At 49.7% G+C, this 15556-nt stretch overlaps 1 protein-coding gene across 10 annotated transcripts in view; it reads left to right on the forward strand.

The window, feature by feature from the left end:
• The window catches only part of ERG (ETS transcription factor ERG), a 212837-nt gene that overhangs the window by 178801 nt on the left and 18480 nt on the right, over positions 1 to 15556 (forward strand). For 6 of the 10 annotated variants that reach the window (XM_084802327.1, XM_084802323.1, XM_084802324.1 and 3 more), the window contains 4 exons: positions 1940 to 2091; positions 11525 to 11728; positions 12564 to 12644; positions 14499 to 14570. In XM_084802327.1, coding sequence (XP_084658453.1) covers positions 1940 to 2091; positions 11525 to 11728; positions 12564 to 12644; positions 14499 to 14570 — 509 coding nt within the window. The remainder of the gene's footprint in view (positions 1 to 1939; positions 2092 to 11524; positions 11729 to 12563; positions 12645 to 14498; positions 14571 to 15556) is intronic. The other 4 variants (XM_084802328.1, XM_084802322.1, XM_084802326.1 and 1 more) reach the window with 1 other exon arrangement.

Consider the following 15556-nt stretch of genomic DNA (forward strand, 5'->3'; position numbering starts at 1 on the left):
TGAGAGGTCTGTGAGTAGGGTTCTACATCCCCAGGCCGTGGAAGGGACCTCAACCCAGTGTAACCCCTCCTGTGACTGGCTCAGGGACCTCCCTGGTGTCCTGCCATCTCCCTGGTGCCAGCTTGAGCTCCTCTGTGATGCTGGATGCGTTGGCAAGCGATGCTGAGAAGAAATCTGTATTTCACAGCCCTTGGGTACCATAAGACTCTTCCTCGGGCACTGGGCCCTCAGCCAGTCCTTCCTGTTCACAGCCCTGTCAAGGCCTCTGGATGAGAAATGAATTTCTGTGTTCCATTTTAGTTCTGCCTTGCTAGAGGGTAGCCCTGCCCACCTGCCTTCTGTGGTTTGGCGCTTCTCAAATTTGAACGTCGAGTTCATAGCAAGCCTGGGCCTCTGTGACTCTATAAGTTACCTGGAGAGCATTAGCGAACAAGGCTTGGAGGAGACAACCAAGCCTCTGGAGGAGGAGCCTAAGTTTTCAACTGTGGAGTGAAAGTCTAAAGGCGAGATTCCATGGGGTGTCTTAAGATTTCCAGGGATACAGGTCAGGCTTGGTGGCACATGCCTTCAATCCCAGCACTCGGGAGACAGAGGCAGGCGGATCGCTGTGAGTTCAAGGCCAGCCTGGTCTACAAAAACAAGTCTAAGACAGCCAAGGTTACACAGAGAAACCCTGTCTCAAAAAAAAAAAAAAAAAAAAAAAAAAGATTTCCAGGGATACAGAAAATGGAAACCAAACCACAGTAAACCCATGTGTCGGGTAGAGCTTGAGAGAAGTTTCCAGAATTCTTTTGATCATGTAAGCAGGGCCAGTGGGGGACAACCCGCCTCACACACACTGCCATCTTCAGGCCAGCTTCTCTCAGGCCACTGGTCTCTACTCTTCAGCTGCCTGCCTTGCCTCAGCCCCTGACCCTCTCTGCCTTTCTGCCTGTGCCCCTATCTCCACCAGTCCTCAGCACTCCAGAGCCTGTGTTTGGCACAGTAGTGTGAGTCCAACAGGATTTCACTGAGGTGTCCCAAAGGAAGCTTTGCTCCAGGCAAGCCCTGCTGAGCAGCACAGGCAGCCCCAGTGTCTGTCTGCTGCTGGCTCTGCTTCCTGTCGCTCAGCAGGAGTGTCCTCAGTCAGCTGTCACAGAGGGAGTCCGGGCAGCACAGTTTCAGGAGTTGGCTAGACAGCAGCTTGGCTTCTCGCCTATGTGCGTGGGCACCAGTGTGGTCTCAGACTGCAGCGCAGGCTGCTGACCTGAAACAATGGGAGCACTTTACTCCTGCATTTGAATATGCGACAGCCAAGGCCAGGTGTCACACAGCTTTCTCCTCAGGTTGTAGGTGGCTGCACACTCACATGGAGGGATGAAGCAAGCGTGGGTCTCTTTTCCTCTTTCTTCATATTTGTGTGTCCTATACACTGTGTGTGTGTGTGTGTGTGTGTGTGTGTGTGTGTGTGCAGGTATGCACATGCGTGCATGCACCTAGGGAGGCCAAAGGTCAGTGTCTGGTGTGTTTCTCAAACACTTTCCACCTTATCATTATTTTTTTTAAGATGAGGGCCCCTCCTGAACCATGGAGCTAACCAAGGGGCTAAACTGTCTGGGTAGCACTGGAAGTCCAGGTGCACACAACACCATCATGCTGGGCTGTTAGTGGGCGCGGGGCTCCAAGTCAGGTTTTTGTGTTTGCACAGGTGATATATCCGCTGAGTCTTCCTCCCGTCCTGTCATCACTGACTCTGCCCTCATGACCTGAGCTAAGTCTGGTTACCTCTCTGTACCATCACGTGGGGCTTATACCTTCAACATGTGGTTCGGGGTACCACAATATCCTGACTTTTGCTGTGCTTTCACAGTCTTTCCCATGCTGCCTGTCACTGGATGCCTCTGCATACCACAAGAGCACTGGGCTCTGCGCTAACAGAATTTGTCTTGTTACCCAACAGGAACTCACCTGATGAATGCAGTGTGAGCAAAGGTGGGAAGATGGTGGGCAGCCCTGACACCGTGGGCATGAACTACGGCAGCTACATGGAGGAGAAGCACGTGCCGCCCCCCAATATGACCACAAATGAACGCAGAGTGATCGTCCCTGCAGGTCAGAGGTCTTGACATTTTTGCTGTGGTTAACAAGCCGTGCCTCCCTGGAAAGACAGACCTCCTCACTGCTCTCTGCTCCATCGCCTGTCACTCAGCCCTCACCTGTCTCTCTCATTTTCCTTCTGTTCACCCCATCAGGGGTCTTTATCGTCATCTTCCTCTTTAGAATGCAGGCACCATCTTCAGGGCCAAATGCACTGTGTGGCACAAGTCAGCTCCCTCTGGGTGTTAAGCGAGGGCAAGTAGAAGAAAGGGTGTCTCACTGCCAGGCACACGCCCTGTCAGGTGTGTCACTACAAGGCTCTCAGCAGACCAGGAAGATGGCTTGATGACGTCAGGGCACCAGGTGTCCCTCCTTCAGGGATGTGCCTGGCTTTGGTGCATGTAGTAAAACGCTCAGAGGCTGCAACTGTGACAGACTTATGTGCCTTAGGGAGGGGCCAGAAGTGCTCTAGATACTTGGTGGAAGGCAGGTGGCGTACATCAGGACATCATTTGGGCTTACTCAGAGCCACAGAGCTGTGTACTTTGAGGCCACCTTGCCTGCCACTGTATTTAGCATGGGGGATGGAAATGCAGACATCCTGGGCTCTGTCCTGACGAGCGCTGGCTGCACCAGACACTGAGAGTGTGTTTTAAAGGGAGGACAAGGAGCCATGGGTGGACACAAGTGTGTTTTGGAGGGAAGACAAGGAGGCCTGGCCTGACATGAGGAGCAGGAAGTAGAAACGCAAGGGAAGCTGACCCCAGCCCACCTGCCCCATTGCTCTCCTCCTGAAGAACTTCAACTCTTTACCCATTATGTAAGCAGAGGATGCAGCTGAGAGAGCCTGTCTGAAGCAGCCATTTTGACCTTGTGGATGGTGCTGCTTTGGGCCTTTTGTGTTTCTGAGGTATCGTCAGGATGGTTTTGTATTAACCTCTTCAGTGAGGACAGACTTGAGTCCTCCACAGAGCACCGGGAGGCAAAGGACCTTCTAGTCAGGCCAGCCCTTTCCATAGGCATGTACCCAGTGCTGGCTGGACAGAGCAAAGGACACGTCTGCAGCTGGACTGCAGCTGGCACTGCCTACAGGGCTGTTTCTTCATCCTGAAGGAAGCTTTCTTTCAGCTGCCGACTCCTTGGGTTGCTTCACGCTGGTGAAGGCAGTTATTCAGTTAATGGCGTTGCTAAGAGAGCAAGCTGGGCATGACTTTGCAAGTTGTGAGTTTTTCAGTTATTGGTCAAGGCCCAGGTATGTGTGTTCACACGTTCACAGATGCATGCGCACACACACACTGTTATGCAACTTGAATGGTTGTGCAGCACAGACATGGGATGGCAGGGATGGGATGGCAGGGCCCCAGGTAGCTATGGGCTGTTTCCTGCATCCCTTCCTCAGCAGTACTGGCTTTCCAGACTCCTCACCCAGGCACCTTTGGAGTGTGGAATGCTCCACATACACCAAAGCCTTCAGACCTGAGTCTGCATGGCTCCTGGAACTCCTGCTGCTCAGATGTGCTACCTCACACCCAACAGTGCAAACAGAAGCTGTAGTTGCTCTCAAGTGTTTACTCTTTCTACCATTACCTCAAGTCTGGACAGAGCGGGGCAGAGAAGGAGACAGGGAGAGACAGAGAAATGCAGAGAAAGTGTGTGTCTGTGTGTGTGTGTGTGTGTGTGTGTGTGTGAGAGAGAGAGAGAGAGAGAGAGAGAGAGAGAGAGAGAGAGAGAGAGAGAGAGAGAGAGAGAGAGAGAAACTTGGCAACTGTCTGCCTATGTAGAACCTTTGGGCTTAAAGTTCATTTAGAAAAGTTATTCCATTAACTTTGATTTTGAGTCCCACTATCTTCCGTTAACTCAGGAGCTAAGAAACCCAGAAAATACTCATGAGGAGGAATCCTAAGTATGTTCTTATGGGTGCGTATGCCATAATCAGATATAATTACACTGCTTCCTAGGACAGATGAATTTAAGAAACACTGTATGTACAGACATACACAACTTTAGAGTAAAGAGATAAAGTCTGTGGACAGCAGGAAGTGTGTAACAGGGAGGGAGGCTAACATGTGGTATACATCATGTATGTGTAAAGGTGAGTGTATGTGCGTTCCTCTACTTGCTGTGAAATTGCATACCAGTCAGTCCATGATAAATTGAGGTAGTGTTAGTAACACACGCATTTACTACACTCTTGTAGTAAGCATGCCTGCTTAGCCTCGCCAACATTAGGCCTGTTTGGGACACCCGCAGTAGCGAGATGACCAAAACAAAGCCTTATAATAAAGTGCTGAGCAGCTCAGGTGAACGGTCCTATCTGTAGTTTAGGGCTAGCTCACTGCTCAGCCTCATTTGATGTCAGCTTGGACTTGCATTGTGACGCGTAGTACCGAGCCCAAAGCCTGCACTGTGTCTCCTGTGCTGGGTTCCTAACCACAGCCCAAATGGAGGTATAGGTTTAACTCACAGGTCTGATTTCCAGTGTTTTCCAGGGCCATGGCCACAGACCGGTGTAGAAGTGGTGGAGTCCACGGCACGGGGAGGGCGTTCTCTAAACAGCTAAGCATTTGCAGCTCACACGCGTCTGCTGTCCAGGACTGTGTCCTCCGCGTGCCGGGTGCCTCTCTGTTCTTACATGCATGTAGAGCCAAGGCTACTAGTTAGTTATTGATGGTGTCTAGTAGGGTGTGCTGACGGCGTGGGCTACTACAGAGGCGGAACACTCAATCTTCACTGACAAATACTGACCAAATACGGTGGGACCTCTGGGTTTAGCAGCTTAGATCAATTTTTGAAAGATTTTTTTGTTTTTTTTCCCCCCTAAAATGGGTGCTAAAATGTTGAGCTTTTAACAACTCTGTTTTCCCCACATTTTAGTTTTAGCTCAAACCCTTTGATGTGAGTATCTCAGAGACTGAGTGGCCGCACCCATACCCTCCCTCGATCTGCGTTTTCTATGCTTTCCCCGTGTTCCATCACCGTGGACAAAGGCTCCCAAGAGATGGACTCCTTCCTCCCCAGCCTCTGAGCCCTCATGCGGGAAAGCCCTTGAGCTCTGTTTTACCCATCCCTCCATGTTGGATCGCCTAAGCAGTGTCCACCAAGCATCCGTTACTCACACACCAATCTCTCTGGTAGGAGAGAGGCAGAGTGCTGAGGTCAACAAGTCCCACCCGTGTGGCATAAACGGGTGACAGGAGGATGCATGAAAGTTCAAGCTAATGACTCTGATGAATGTTCTGGAATATCTGAGCAAAGGGAGACAGTGGGGAAAAACAGGTCACAAAGGTTTCGTTTATGAGCCCTCTCCAATCCCCACCATGTCCTCGGCTTCCTCGGTTTCTCTCAGCGTCTGCCCTTTCCTCAGCCGCCCCCTGGCCTCCAGGCAAGCTGCTGTACACACCCTGTATCTTCAGCCCCAGTGCCTGTGCTATCAGGGCGACTGTGGCTCGCCTCTTCCTTTGCTGACAAGCACCCCTGGCCCCTCGGGACCTTTGCAGCACTGCTCAGTCCTCTTGCAAATTAGTCAGCGCTCTCCTGACATCCAACCAATCAGTTCTTACCAACTTTTTGCATCACCATATCTGCATAAGGCGTGCATATGCTTGCATAAATAGGGACATTAGGATTTAATTCTAAAATGAATCCAAGACACAGATATGTGGTCCAAACTGCTGGTTGAATCAAAGTTCAGACTTAGTGCAGTACAGTTAAAAAAAAAAACAAAAAACAAAAAACAGTCAGAGACAACTGAAGCTATGTGACGGGAGAGTGAAGTCATCCTGACGACAGGCTTGGTCAGGATGCTGCAGGTTAGCCGCTGCGGTGGCTTTGAGCTTCCTGGTAGTCAAGATAAAAAGTGCACTTGGGGGAAACGATTAAAAAGTTGTTTTATAGGAAAGGTAATGCTTATCTCATCACTGAATCCTAAAAGCAATGTCCCCAGAGACCGCAGGCCCAGCCGCCTTCCTGCAGTGGTTGTGGCTGAGCGTGTCAACAGCCCAAGTCTCCTGACGCGCTGTGAAAAGGCTGAGCGAGTTACAGTGGAGTCAGCCCACGGAAGTCAACGGCACGTACTGGAGACTCTTTGGTGGCTTCATGTGACAGAGTTTGGATTCTCAGAGCAATAGAGGACCGATGTGGCATTGCTGGGCTGGAAACAGACAGACAGACAGCAAGGGCTGGTGTCCCCCATCCTGGGCTCTGTTAGTTCGCCAGCACGTTTTTCCCACACCAGCATTTGTTGGGAGGTTGTGTGTGGCTACACTGTAAAGCACCTGAGGTGCCCACAGTGCTGGCGATAACTGTCGCTTATTAGCAGGAATCAGAGGATCATGTGAGCTTCGGGGTGACTGTAAATGTCAGATCAATGTCTTCCTTTATAAACACGAGAAAACAAATAATCTAGAGATTAAAAACGCTGTCCCGGTGTCACGTGTGCAGCTAAGTGGGGCCAGAGCCAATCCCGGGCTTGCGAAACGCCCACACGAGGGCCTGTAATCAGTCCTTCATCTTGCTTTGTCACCCCACCAAGCACCCCTGGTGACCCCGCCCATTGGGTCACGTTTCCGTACAATTCTGTTTGAACGCCTGCTGTTCCAAGCACCAAGCTAGTGAGAACTGAAACCCTGAGGTCAGTGTTCATTTTTATCTGTCCAGCTATCAGCTGGATGGTGGTTGAGGAAATTGCATGGGGTCATATGTAAGACTGAAAATTCACAAAATGACATGATGACAGGTGACACCTGCTGCTTACGCAGGACTGTTGGGTGCTAGGACACAGCATTTCTGGAAGTGGCGAGTCCCTGCCCAGACACGAAGTGGGCAATAGTAACTGTTCCATTCTGCTGAGAGGCTGTAGCCAGTGTGGCGGCGGCAAGTCGGAATTCTTTCCCAGCCAGTGTGACTCCCATGTAGACTCTTAATTCACGTGACACCAACACAAATGCCCGAGAAAAGCTAGAGGAAAACGTGTGGGGACTGTTGAATTACTCTGAGACTCTGCAGCAGCCCTCTCCAAGCTCTGGGTGAGGAAGAAAGTCACTATGGGAACACACAGGAACCTATAGACCGAGTCCACTTTATTATATAACTTGAGGGTAAAATTTAAATTTCAGGCAAAAGTGCAAGTCCGTTGCTAACTGTCCCTCACTTCAGAACAGCGACAACAAAACAAATGGACCTTAAGCAAAAGTTGGTGAGGTAAAAATCTAAAGAGAAATTGGCTACAAAGGAACAGCCTGAGTCTCTGCCTAGTTTCATTTATGCCTCTGTGGCAAAAACACAACAGAAAAGAGAGAGGGTTTATTTCCTTTTCACAGTCCCAGGCTACGATTTTCCACCTGGGGTGGTCACAGTGACAGGCGCATGAGATGGCTATCACATCACACCACAGCCAGGAGCAGGGAGAAACGCTTATGCTCGGCTCTGTTTCTCCGCTGTGTACAGTTCAGACCCTCTGCCTAGGGAACGGTGCTGCCTGTGGAGGGGGGTGTTAGGATCTCTCCCATCGATAAGCTCACAGGCCGCCCCAACACAGACAGCCCTTCACTGGGAGTCTCCTTCCACGTGATTATAAGATGTGTCAACGTCCACCGTGGCCTCATAGGTAGAGTAGGAGCAAAGTTAAAAGGGCGGTGCTGCTGTGTAAGAGATGGGATTGCGAGTGAGGCTCTCCGCATTCCTTCTGTTACCTGAGAAAGAGAGAACTCTGATGATAAAAACTTATTTTAAACAGCGGCAAGAAATAACATAAAAACGGCCAAAGCAGTAGGAGGAGGTGAAAAGAGATCAACCTGGGGCTGGGACAGTGGCTCACAGTGGTGGAGGGCACTGGCTGCTGTTGGAGAAGATCCAAGTTCCATTCCTAGCACCGCAGAGCTACTCACACTGCCTTAGCTCTAAGTCCAGGGCATCTGACGCCCTCTGCTGGTCTCCACCGGCACTGCACACATGTGGTGCGCGGCATACTGAGGGGACACAGATACTGTAAAATATGAGAAAAAGTAAATGAGATCCTAGGAAAGGATGTGGGAAAAAAGAGCTAGCAAAGCAAGAGCAAGAGAAAGAATGAAATCTAGAGGGAATCATAGAATAACTCACCCAAAGCAATGATGTGGTGTTTATGGAAGCATTTTACACACACACACACACACACACACACACACACACACACACACACACACAAATAATGGATAATAAACAGCTGGAATATTAATCAAAAGCTAATGAAAATCTGAAAAAAAGCTTAAAATAAAACGTGGACAAATAAGATTTTAGGCAAAGCCTTATCGGGAATGACATAGGTTTATTATGTAATGTTAAATTCATATAAAGGGCGTAATGATGGTAAACATATATTTACCTAGTAACATAGCCTCAGAGTAAATACACAGTCATGAGGGAAACAGACAAACCCATTTCAGTGAGTGAGCTTGGTTCGCTTTTCTCAGTAATTGCTAGGCCGCTGACAAAATGTCACGCATGCATATGACGTATGTGTCTATATGTTAATTCTAGAACTCTGCATGCAACAGGTAATGTAAACTTTTAAGCCCTCAAGGGGACATTTACAGGTACTGCCGTGGTCTCGGCCATCACAAAGATAAGCGTACAGAGTGTTAAATTTCTGTGCTATAATAGTCCTTGCTCTCCAGCCAACCTGCAACAAAATTAAACACTCGTACCAAGAGGGCAGATTAAAGCAAACCACAAGCAGCAGCAGGTTCCAGAAGCAGCCCTGAGGAAGTCCTTCTATTGGAGTCAAATTTCAGTTTGTGACCTTGAGTGCTTCTGAAATCCAGCTCTCTCAGGGGCCTGCTTGGTAAACAGGGCTCTGCCCTCATCAGGAGGCTGGAAGTTGGCTCCTGTTGTCCTAGGCTAGTCTTAGATTCAGATAGCCTGACTTGTCTCAGGCCTGGGTTAGTCAACAAAGCTCTTCTGCTAGTCCTTCGGTATAGCCTGGGGGCACCTTTTTTTTTTTTTTTTTACTGTACATTCCACATTTTTCATAACCGAGAGTGACTTGTCTGTTGGGAAGGAACAGTATTTCTCACTGATATTTTTTCAGCAGTTCAGATCATGTTTAATCTTATTCACTAGAGTAAGGTCTTTTGAGTTGGAAGTGTTGGCCCATGCAAGGGGCTGTTTCATTATAGTGCAGTATGCCATTGACAACACAGTACCTTTTTGCCTAATTTTAGTCAATATCTATTAAAACTTTCCTGGCAGCTGATAAACTCAACTGGACCAGAATCTTGTTTCATGGAAATAGAAGAAAGGCTTTTTTAAAAAATTACATGTTAATTCATTTACTGTGTAGGTAGATGGGGGCTCTCCACAACTGAAGTGTGAAGGTCAGAGGTCATTCACTGTGTAGGAAGGTTGGGGCTCTCCACAGCTGGAGTGTGAAGGTCAGAGGTCATTCACTGTGTAGGAATGTTGGGGCTCTCCACAGCTGGAGTGTGAAGGTCAGAGGTCATTCACTGTGTAGGAAGGTTGGGGCTCTCCACAGCTGGAGTGTGAAGGTCAGAGGTCATTCACTGTGTAGGAAGTTTGGGGCTCTCCACAGCTGGAGTGTGAAGGTCAGAGGTCATTCACTGTGTAGGAAGGTTGGGGCTCTCTCCACAGCTGGAGTGTGAAGGGCAGAGGACAGTTTGGGCGTGTCGTTTCCCTCCCACCACCGTGTGGGCCCTGGGGAATCACACTTATGTTGTCATCTCACCAGACACAGACTGTCCTTCCTCACGCGTGTCCCTCCCACACAGTAAGACTAACGTGACTCAGGAGCTCGCTCTGATGGGGATGTACTATAGGTGTTAGGACCCAGCTGGCTGAAATAGAGTTTGTAAACACTTGGACTGCTGACCGTGCAGTGTGAGATACAGACAACAGAGGAGGGCTTTCACTCCCTCGCTGTGGGCCCTATGCTGTCCTTGGAACCACTGTGACATGGCTGTTTCCCAAACAGTCCCACTTCCCAGGAGGAGGCTGGACACAAGTGTCTTATCTTCATTGGCTCGTGTTTTGTTCAACAGAAGCACCTCCAAAAGGCTCTTAAAATAAGAGATAAATCGGGCTTTTGTGTACAGAGGAAGGGTCAGCCCCGGAAGTTAAACAGATTAGTTCATTTTCACGGAGTCGACTTTGCAAGCCCTCTGGTGTGGGCGATTTCTTGCCTGCAGTCTGTTACTGTTGGCCAAGTGCTTCCACACACATTATCTCATTGGCTTTTCCGACCGCCCCGCCCCCTCAATGGTTCGTTTAATTAGGCATAGGAAAATAAGACCAGTTCCAGAGAAAGTAACATTTACACCCAGTAAGAGAGGGAACCGGAGCCCGAGCACGCATTGCTCTGACTCCCGAGAGAGTCTTCTGTCTTCGTCACTGAGTTCTCTATGCTCAGCGTAATTAAAGATGCCTTCCCACGCCTCACAAGTTCCCACTGACTCTGAAATTCCACATGGTAACATTTTACCTCCTCGGTGTCCCCTTCCCTGTGGGGGGTCTGTGTCCGCTCCTCACCTCCATCACTCCTTGCGTCTTCTAGTTGTCTCCTCCATCTCTGCTCCCCGTCGCTGTCTCATTCTGCACCTCCATCCTCATCTTCCTCTGTCTCCTTATTTCTGCCTCTCATGCCCCATCTTTGTCTCCAGCTCCCATTTTCATTCCCCGTCCTTTGACAAACCCCACTGATTGTTCCCTTTGAGCCACATTAGCTGTAGCAGGGTGGTTCTGAGTCACCTCTACTCGGTTGCACATTACCTGGCTAGGAGTTTGCACAAACACGATTATTGTTTTATTGTTGTGTGTGTGCACATGTGTACCCACACATTTCACTTTAGCAGAGCTGACTGTGTGTGTGGAGGCCAGAGGACTCCCAGGACTCATCAGATAGGCCAGGCTGACTAACCAGAGAGCCCCAGGATCTACCTTCCTCTGCTTTCAACTTCACTCCACCACACCCAACTTTTTTCTTGAGTAGGTTCTGGGACTTGAACTCAGATCTTTGTGCTTGCAAAGGAGACACTTTATAGACAGAGCCATCTCCTCAGCCCTGTTTGTATTCTTTTTGTAATCTGTAGTTAACATTCTCTTTCAGGTAAACACACCAATAGATTTTGAAGAGATGCCTCTAAGTCTTGTATAGTCTTTAAATGAATGAGTGAAAGTGAAAACAATGGAAAAGAAACCCAGATCTCTCCAGGGAACTGCCTGGGCCACAGTAGAGACAGGAGGATGAAGATTGGTGTGGGCCTGGGTTCTTTTTGTCACTCCCCAGGATGCAGTTTCTCTCACTGTGGCTCACTAAGCTTGGCCGCAGGCTTGTACTGTCTGGAACTATGGGGGAGACTACGCTGAGGCTGTGACTAGTATGTGGTCACACTGGGGTGCAGTCTGCTTGGAGACTTGCCTTTAGATGCTGACTGAGTCTGTCCTAATTCCCTTCTAGACCCTACTCTGTGGAGCACAGACCATGTCCGGCAGTGGCTGGAGTGGGCGGTGAAAGAATACGGCCTTCTAGACGTGGACGTCTTATTATTTCAGAGCATCGATGGGAAGGAGCTGTGCAAGATGACGAAAGATGACTTCCAGAGGCTCACTCCAAGCTACAATGCCGACATCCTTCTCTCACATCTCCACTACCTCAGAGAGAGTAAGCAGCCTGCCCTCAGGAGCCATGACTGTTGCCGTGGCTGCAGACCCAACTTCAGTGGGCTCAGACAGGGTGGTCCCCAGCATCCTCTTGCTCTCACGCAATGCCCGTGTCTGACCTGAGAGGGACCATGCAGTAGAACTTCATGACTCAGCTGAACAGTGCAGTCTCTCCTGGTGTCAAGGCAGCAGCATCTCCGTCCTCCTGGGTTCCCAAGACCAGGAAAATGGAGTGTTGCAGAGCAGTGGCCACCCTCACTAGTTTCCTTGATGCTCCGAACTGGAAGGACAGAGAAGGCTCCTCCTTGACAGGAGTGTGAGTAGTCACCTTCCTGTGAGCAGTGAGAGCCACTTCCTGGGAGCGGTGTGAACCCCTTCCTGGGAGCGGTGTGAGCCCCTTCCTGGGAGCAGTGTGAGCCCCTTCCTGGGCGCGGTGTGAGCGCCTCTTTCCGTCCAGCCTGAACACAGAAAGGGAGGGTTTTCACTTTCTGTCAAGAGAGTAGGTGCATACTGGTCAGTAGTGGCACAAGCCTGAAGGACTGATGCAGGGCAACCCCGAGCCTGGGCTGAAAGGATCCCCAGTGCAAGTCGGTAGAGTGACTCCCTTGGTGGCTTTGCCTGGCGTCCCATACACTTCTCTCCTGCGCGAAGTCTCCCCGTTTAGTATTTAGTATATTAACCAGGATCACAGGGTCTAGATGTTTCCAACAGCCCCTATTGCTATGGCGGGGAGGTGTGTTTTCCTTTCTTCTTGATCCTGTTTAGTTTCTAGGAAGGTCTTTCTCTCCCTCTGTTCACCTCAGTGTTGCTCTGTGTTTTGTTTTGTTTTTTTGTAGCTCCCCTTCCACATTTGACTTCCGATGACGTTGATAAGGCTTTACAAAACTCTCCGCGGTTAATGCATGCTAGAAACACAGGTAATGCTAGCCCCTCCCCGCCGCAGGGACAAGCGTGGGCTCCTGTCTGCAGGAGCATGCTTCACCTGGAGCCCATGGTTGGAGGCTAGAAGGCAGGTGCAGAGGTCAAGTGCTGGGTATCGGGGCACTCTCCGTGATTTCCACCACAACCATGTTGGCCATAGAAGGATTTTTTCACCCAACCAACTGTACAAATTTAGTACCACTTCAGTCCCCCAACACGTCCCACTGTTAGTCCCACTGCACCCGTCATTGCCACTGGAGATAAAAAAGCTCCCTAATACAAAGAGCCACCCATGGGTCTGTTGCTCTTTGTTTCCATGCTTTCTTAAAGCAGTATTTTCTAGGATACCTTGGTGTTTCCCAGACAGCGTTGGGCCATTGGACTTGCATTGATTTAATCTTTTGTACAGATGTTTGCACGGGGCAGTAGAAAGAAAGTTTGCTACTTTACGCAAATCCTCCTTCTGTGGGGGGAAACTCTGCTGTAGTTTCAGAGACTAAAGCTGGTCCCTGACCTGGCACCTGCCTTCCCGTCTCTAACTACAGGCTCTGCGTTCGTGTCCATTGCATACCTGAGCCGGACAAGCAGGGCTTCACAAGGTCCCTGGTCCTGACTAACCTTCCCCCCATCTCTCAGTGTGTTTTGGGGGTTCTCTGTGTATAAATGGCTTACTCATGTTCCACGTGCTCACCTCCCTCCTGTCCTGATGGTGCCACTGGTGGATGCATGGCCACTTGCTGCTCGCCTACTGGACTACCCCTAGGGGGTACCCTGCCAGCACCCAGCCCGGGGGTGAAAGCTGCAGGAGCCGGAAACCTCTTGTCCCAACCCCTGGTCGCCCTAACTGAGCAGGATAGCAGCTTAGCAGTTACTCTCCTTTTATTTTACAATGTCCGGTCATGCGAACCGAGCCTCGGCCTGCTTGTTCGTAGGACATAGCTGGTCCGTCTGTCTTGGTCTTCAGTATTCAAAAACAGTGTGCTTTTACTGTGACGTAAAGGGCTCTAAGTTGCTGCCTTCTCAATCTGCATTTCACGTATCAACAGGCTGATGATCTTGTGGTCAGAATTAGCAAAGAACTTAGAGTCACCTCCTCCCCTGACCCCCACCCCAGAAAACACCTATGAGCCACTCCGGCTCTCACGTCGCACTCATTTAGAAATCTTAACAGCTCTTTTAACAGTAACTAGAAATTCCACAGAAGTTGTTAACTAATTGAGTGTATTCTAGCTAAGCACAGAGGCAGCCAAAGGGCTGAATGTCCAAGGGGAAATTTCCTCACCTGTGGAGATGACCACTGACTGAGGAAAAGAAGAAGAATCATGTGTTTGAACAGGGATGGGGATTGATTTTGAATATACTCCACAGAGTCTTAGTCGAAGTATGTGTACTTCTTTCCAAGATCTGTTAAAATATTTTGTGAGTCATAGACAATTTATGGCAGATAAGTAGCTGTGCCACAAACAATTTTTAATATAGTGAGATTGCTGGTGGGATGCAGGTGGGCTGGCTCTGCCAAGAAGCCGATGAAGAAATAATAAACAAAGTATAATATTTCAAGCACAAGGGAGACCCATGTCTGATCAGGGTCTGTTTGCCGAGAGGCACCCCCAAAATTACGGGGTGAGGCAGGTTGGCAGGGAGACCCATGTCTGGTCAGGGTCTGTTTGCCGAGAGGCACCCCCAACATTACGGGGTGAGGCAGATTGGCAGGGAGACCCATGTCTGATCAGGGTCTGTTTGCCGAGAGGCACCCCCAACATTACGGGGTGAGGCAGGTTGGCACTGATGCTCAGATCAACAAGTCACCGTGAAAGACCTTCACACTTTGTCTTTCCTTTTGTCTGCAGGGGGTGCAGCTTTTATTTTCCCAAATACTTCAGTATATCCCGAAGCTACGCAAAGAATTACAACTAGGCCAGGTACGCTAACACCCCTGTGTGATTGCTTCATTGAGAGACTCCCAGATACCCTGATTAGACCCAGGACCTCAGCCCATGACCCCAGGAGCATGTCCTGGACCTGAAATGTAGTGCATTGCAATTAGTCTTTCCCTGCCCCTGTTGCTGGGCAACCGGGACTCAGTCTGATTGCTGCATCCAGAGACCACAGTAGAGGGTCCAAGCTGTGGGATCAGAGACAGACCAGGGCCTAAGTCGTAGTTTTGAATGTTTGGGCCAATGCCTCAGAGGAGAACCTCCTCCCCCTGTCACGTGAAGGGAAGGGTTGATGTACAATCTGCCCTTTTTTGGGGGAGAGCAACTCCCAGACCGTTTTTCAGAGGAGAAGCATCCAGCATATAACATTTACATCAGAGTCATACTTTATGTCTTTTCCGATGATTTAATCAGGTAATTAATTTACGCATCGTTCATGCAAAAATAAACATTTATCTAATGCCAAGCACGGAGTTAGCCTCTGGGAATGGAAAGCTGGACCAGACTCCAAATGCTGCCTGTCTTTGCTAGCACATTCCACTAGGCTTGTGGGTTGGTTGCATGCCTTGTCTGGGTCTGGCATGGGCGAGCCACAGTGAGCATGTAGGATGCTTTAGCTCAAAGTTCTAGGAGATAATTTAATAGTGTTAACCTGGCACCAGAGACAGCCAAGGTCTTGTCAGTGTTTCATATGAAGCTCTAGGAGTGGCACTGCCGAGAATCCAGAGGCCGTGGAGTGGAGGAAGTCGTGTCCACATGAACGCAGCCAGGAAGCCTTCAGGGGACTGGCTGGATCCCAAAGGAGAAAGCAACACTTGTCAGGGAGAGGACACGGTACACTGGGGATGTGTGACCTCTGTGCCCCGCACCCTCATGGGGACCATGACTACCCTGTAAGTCAGAACTGCTCATGTCAGCTTGGACACTGAGGGGACTCACAGTTCTAGGCTGTGCAGCGGAGTTCACGGCCC

Source organism: Acomys minous (genome assembly GCF_964271855.1).
Source record: "Acomys minous genome assembly, chromosome: 11".
Lineage (NCBI taxonomy): Eukaryota > Metazoa > Chordata > Mammalia > Rodentia > Muridae > Acomys > Acomys minous.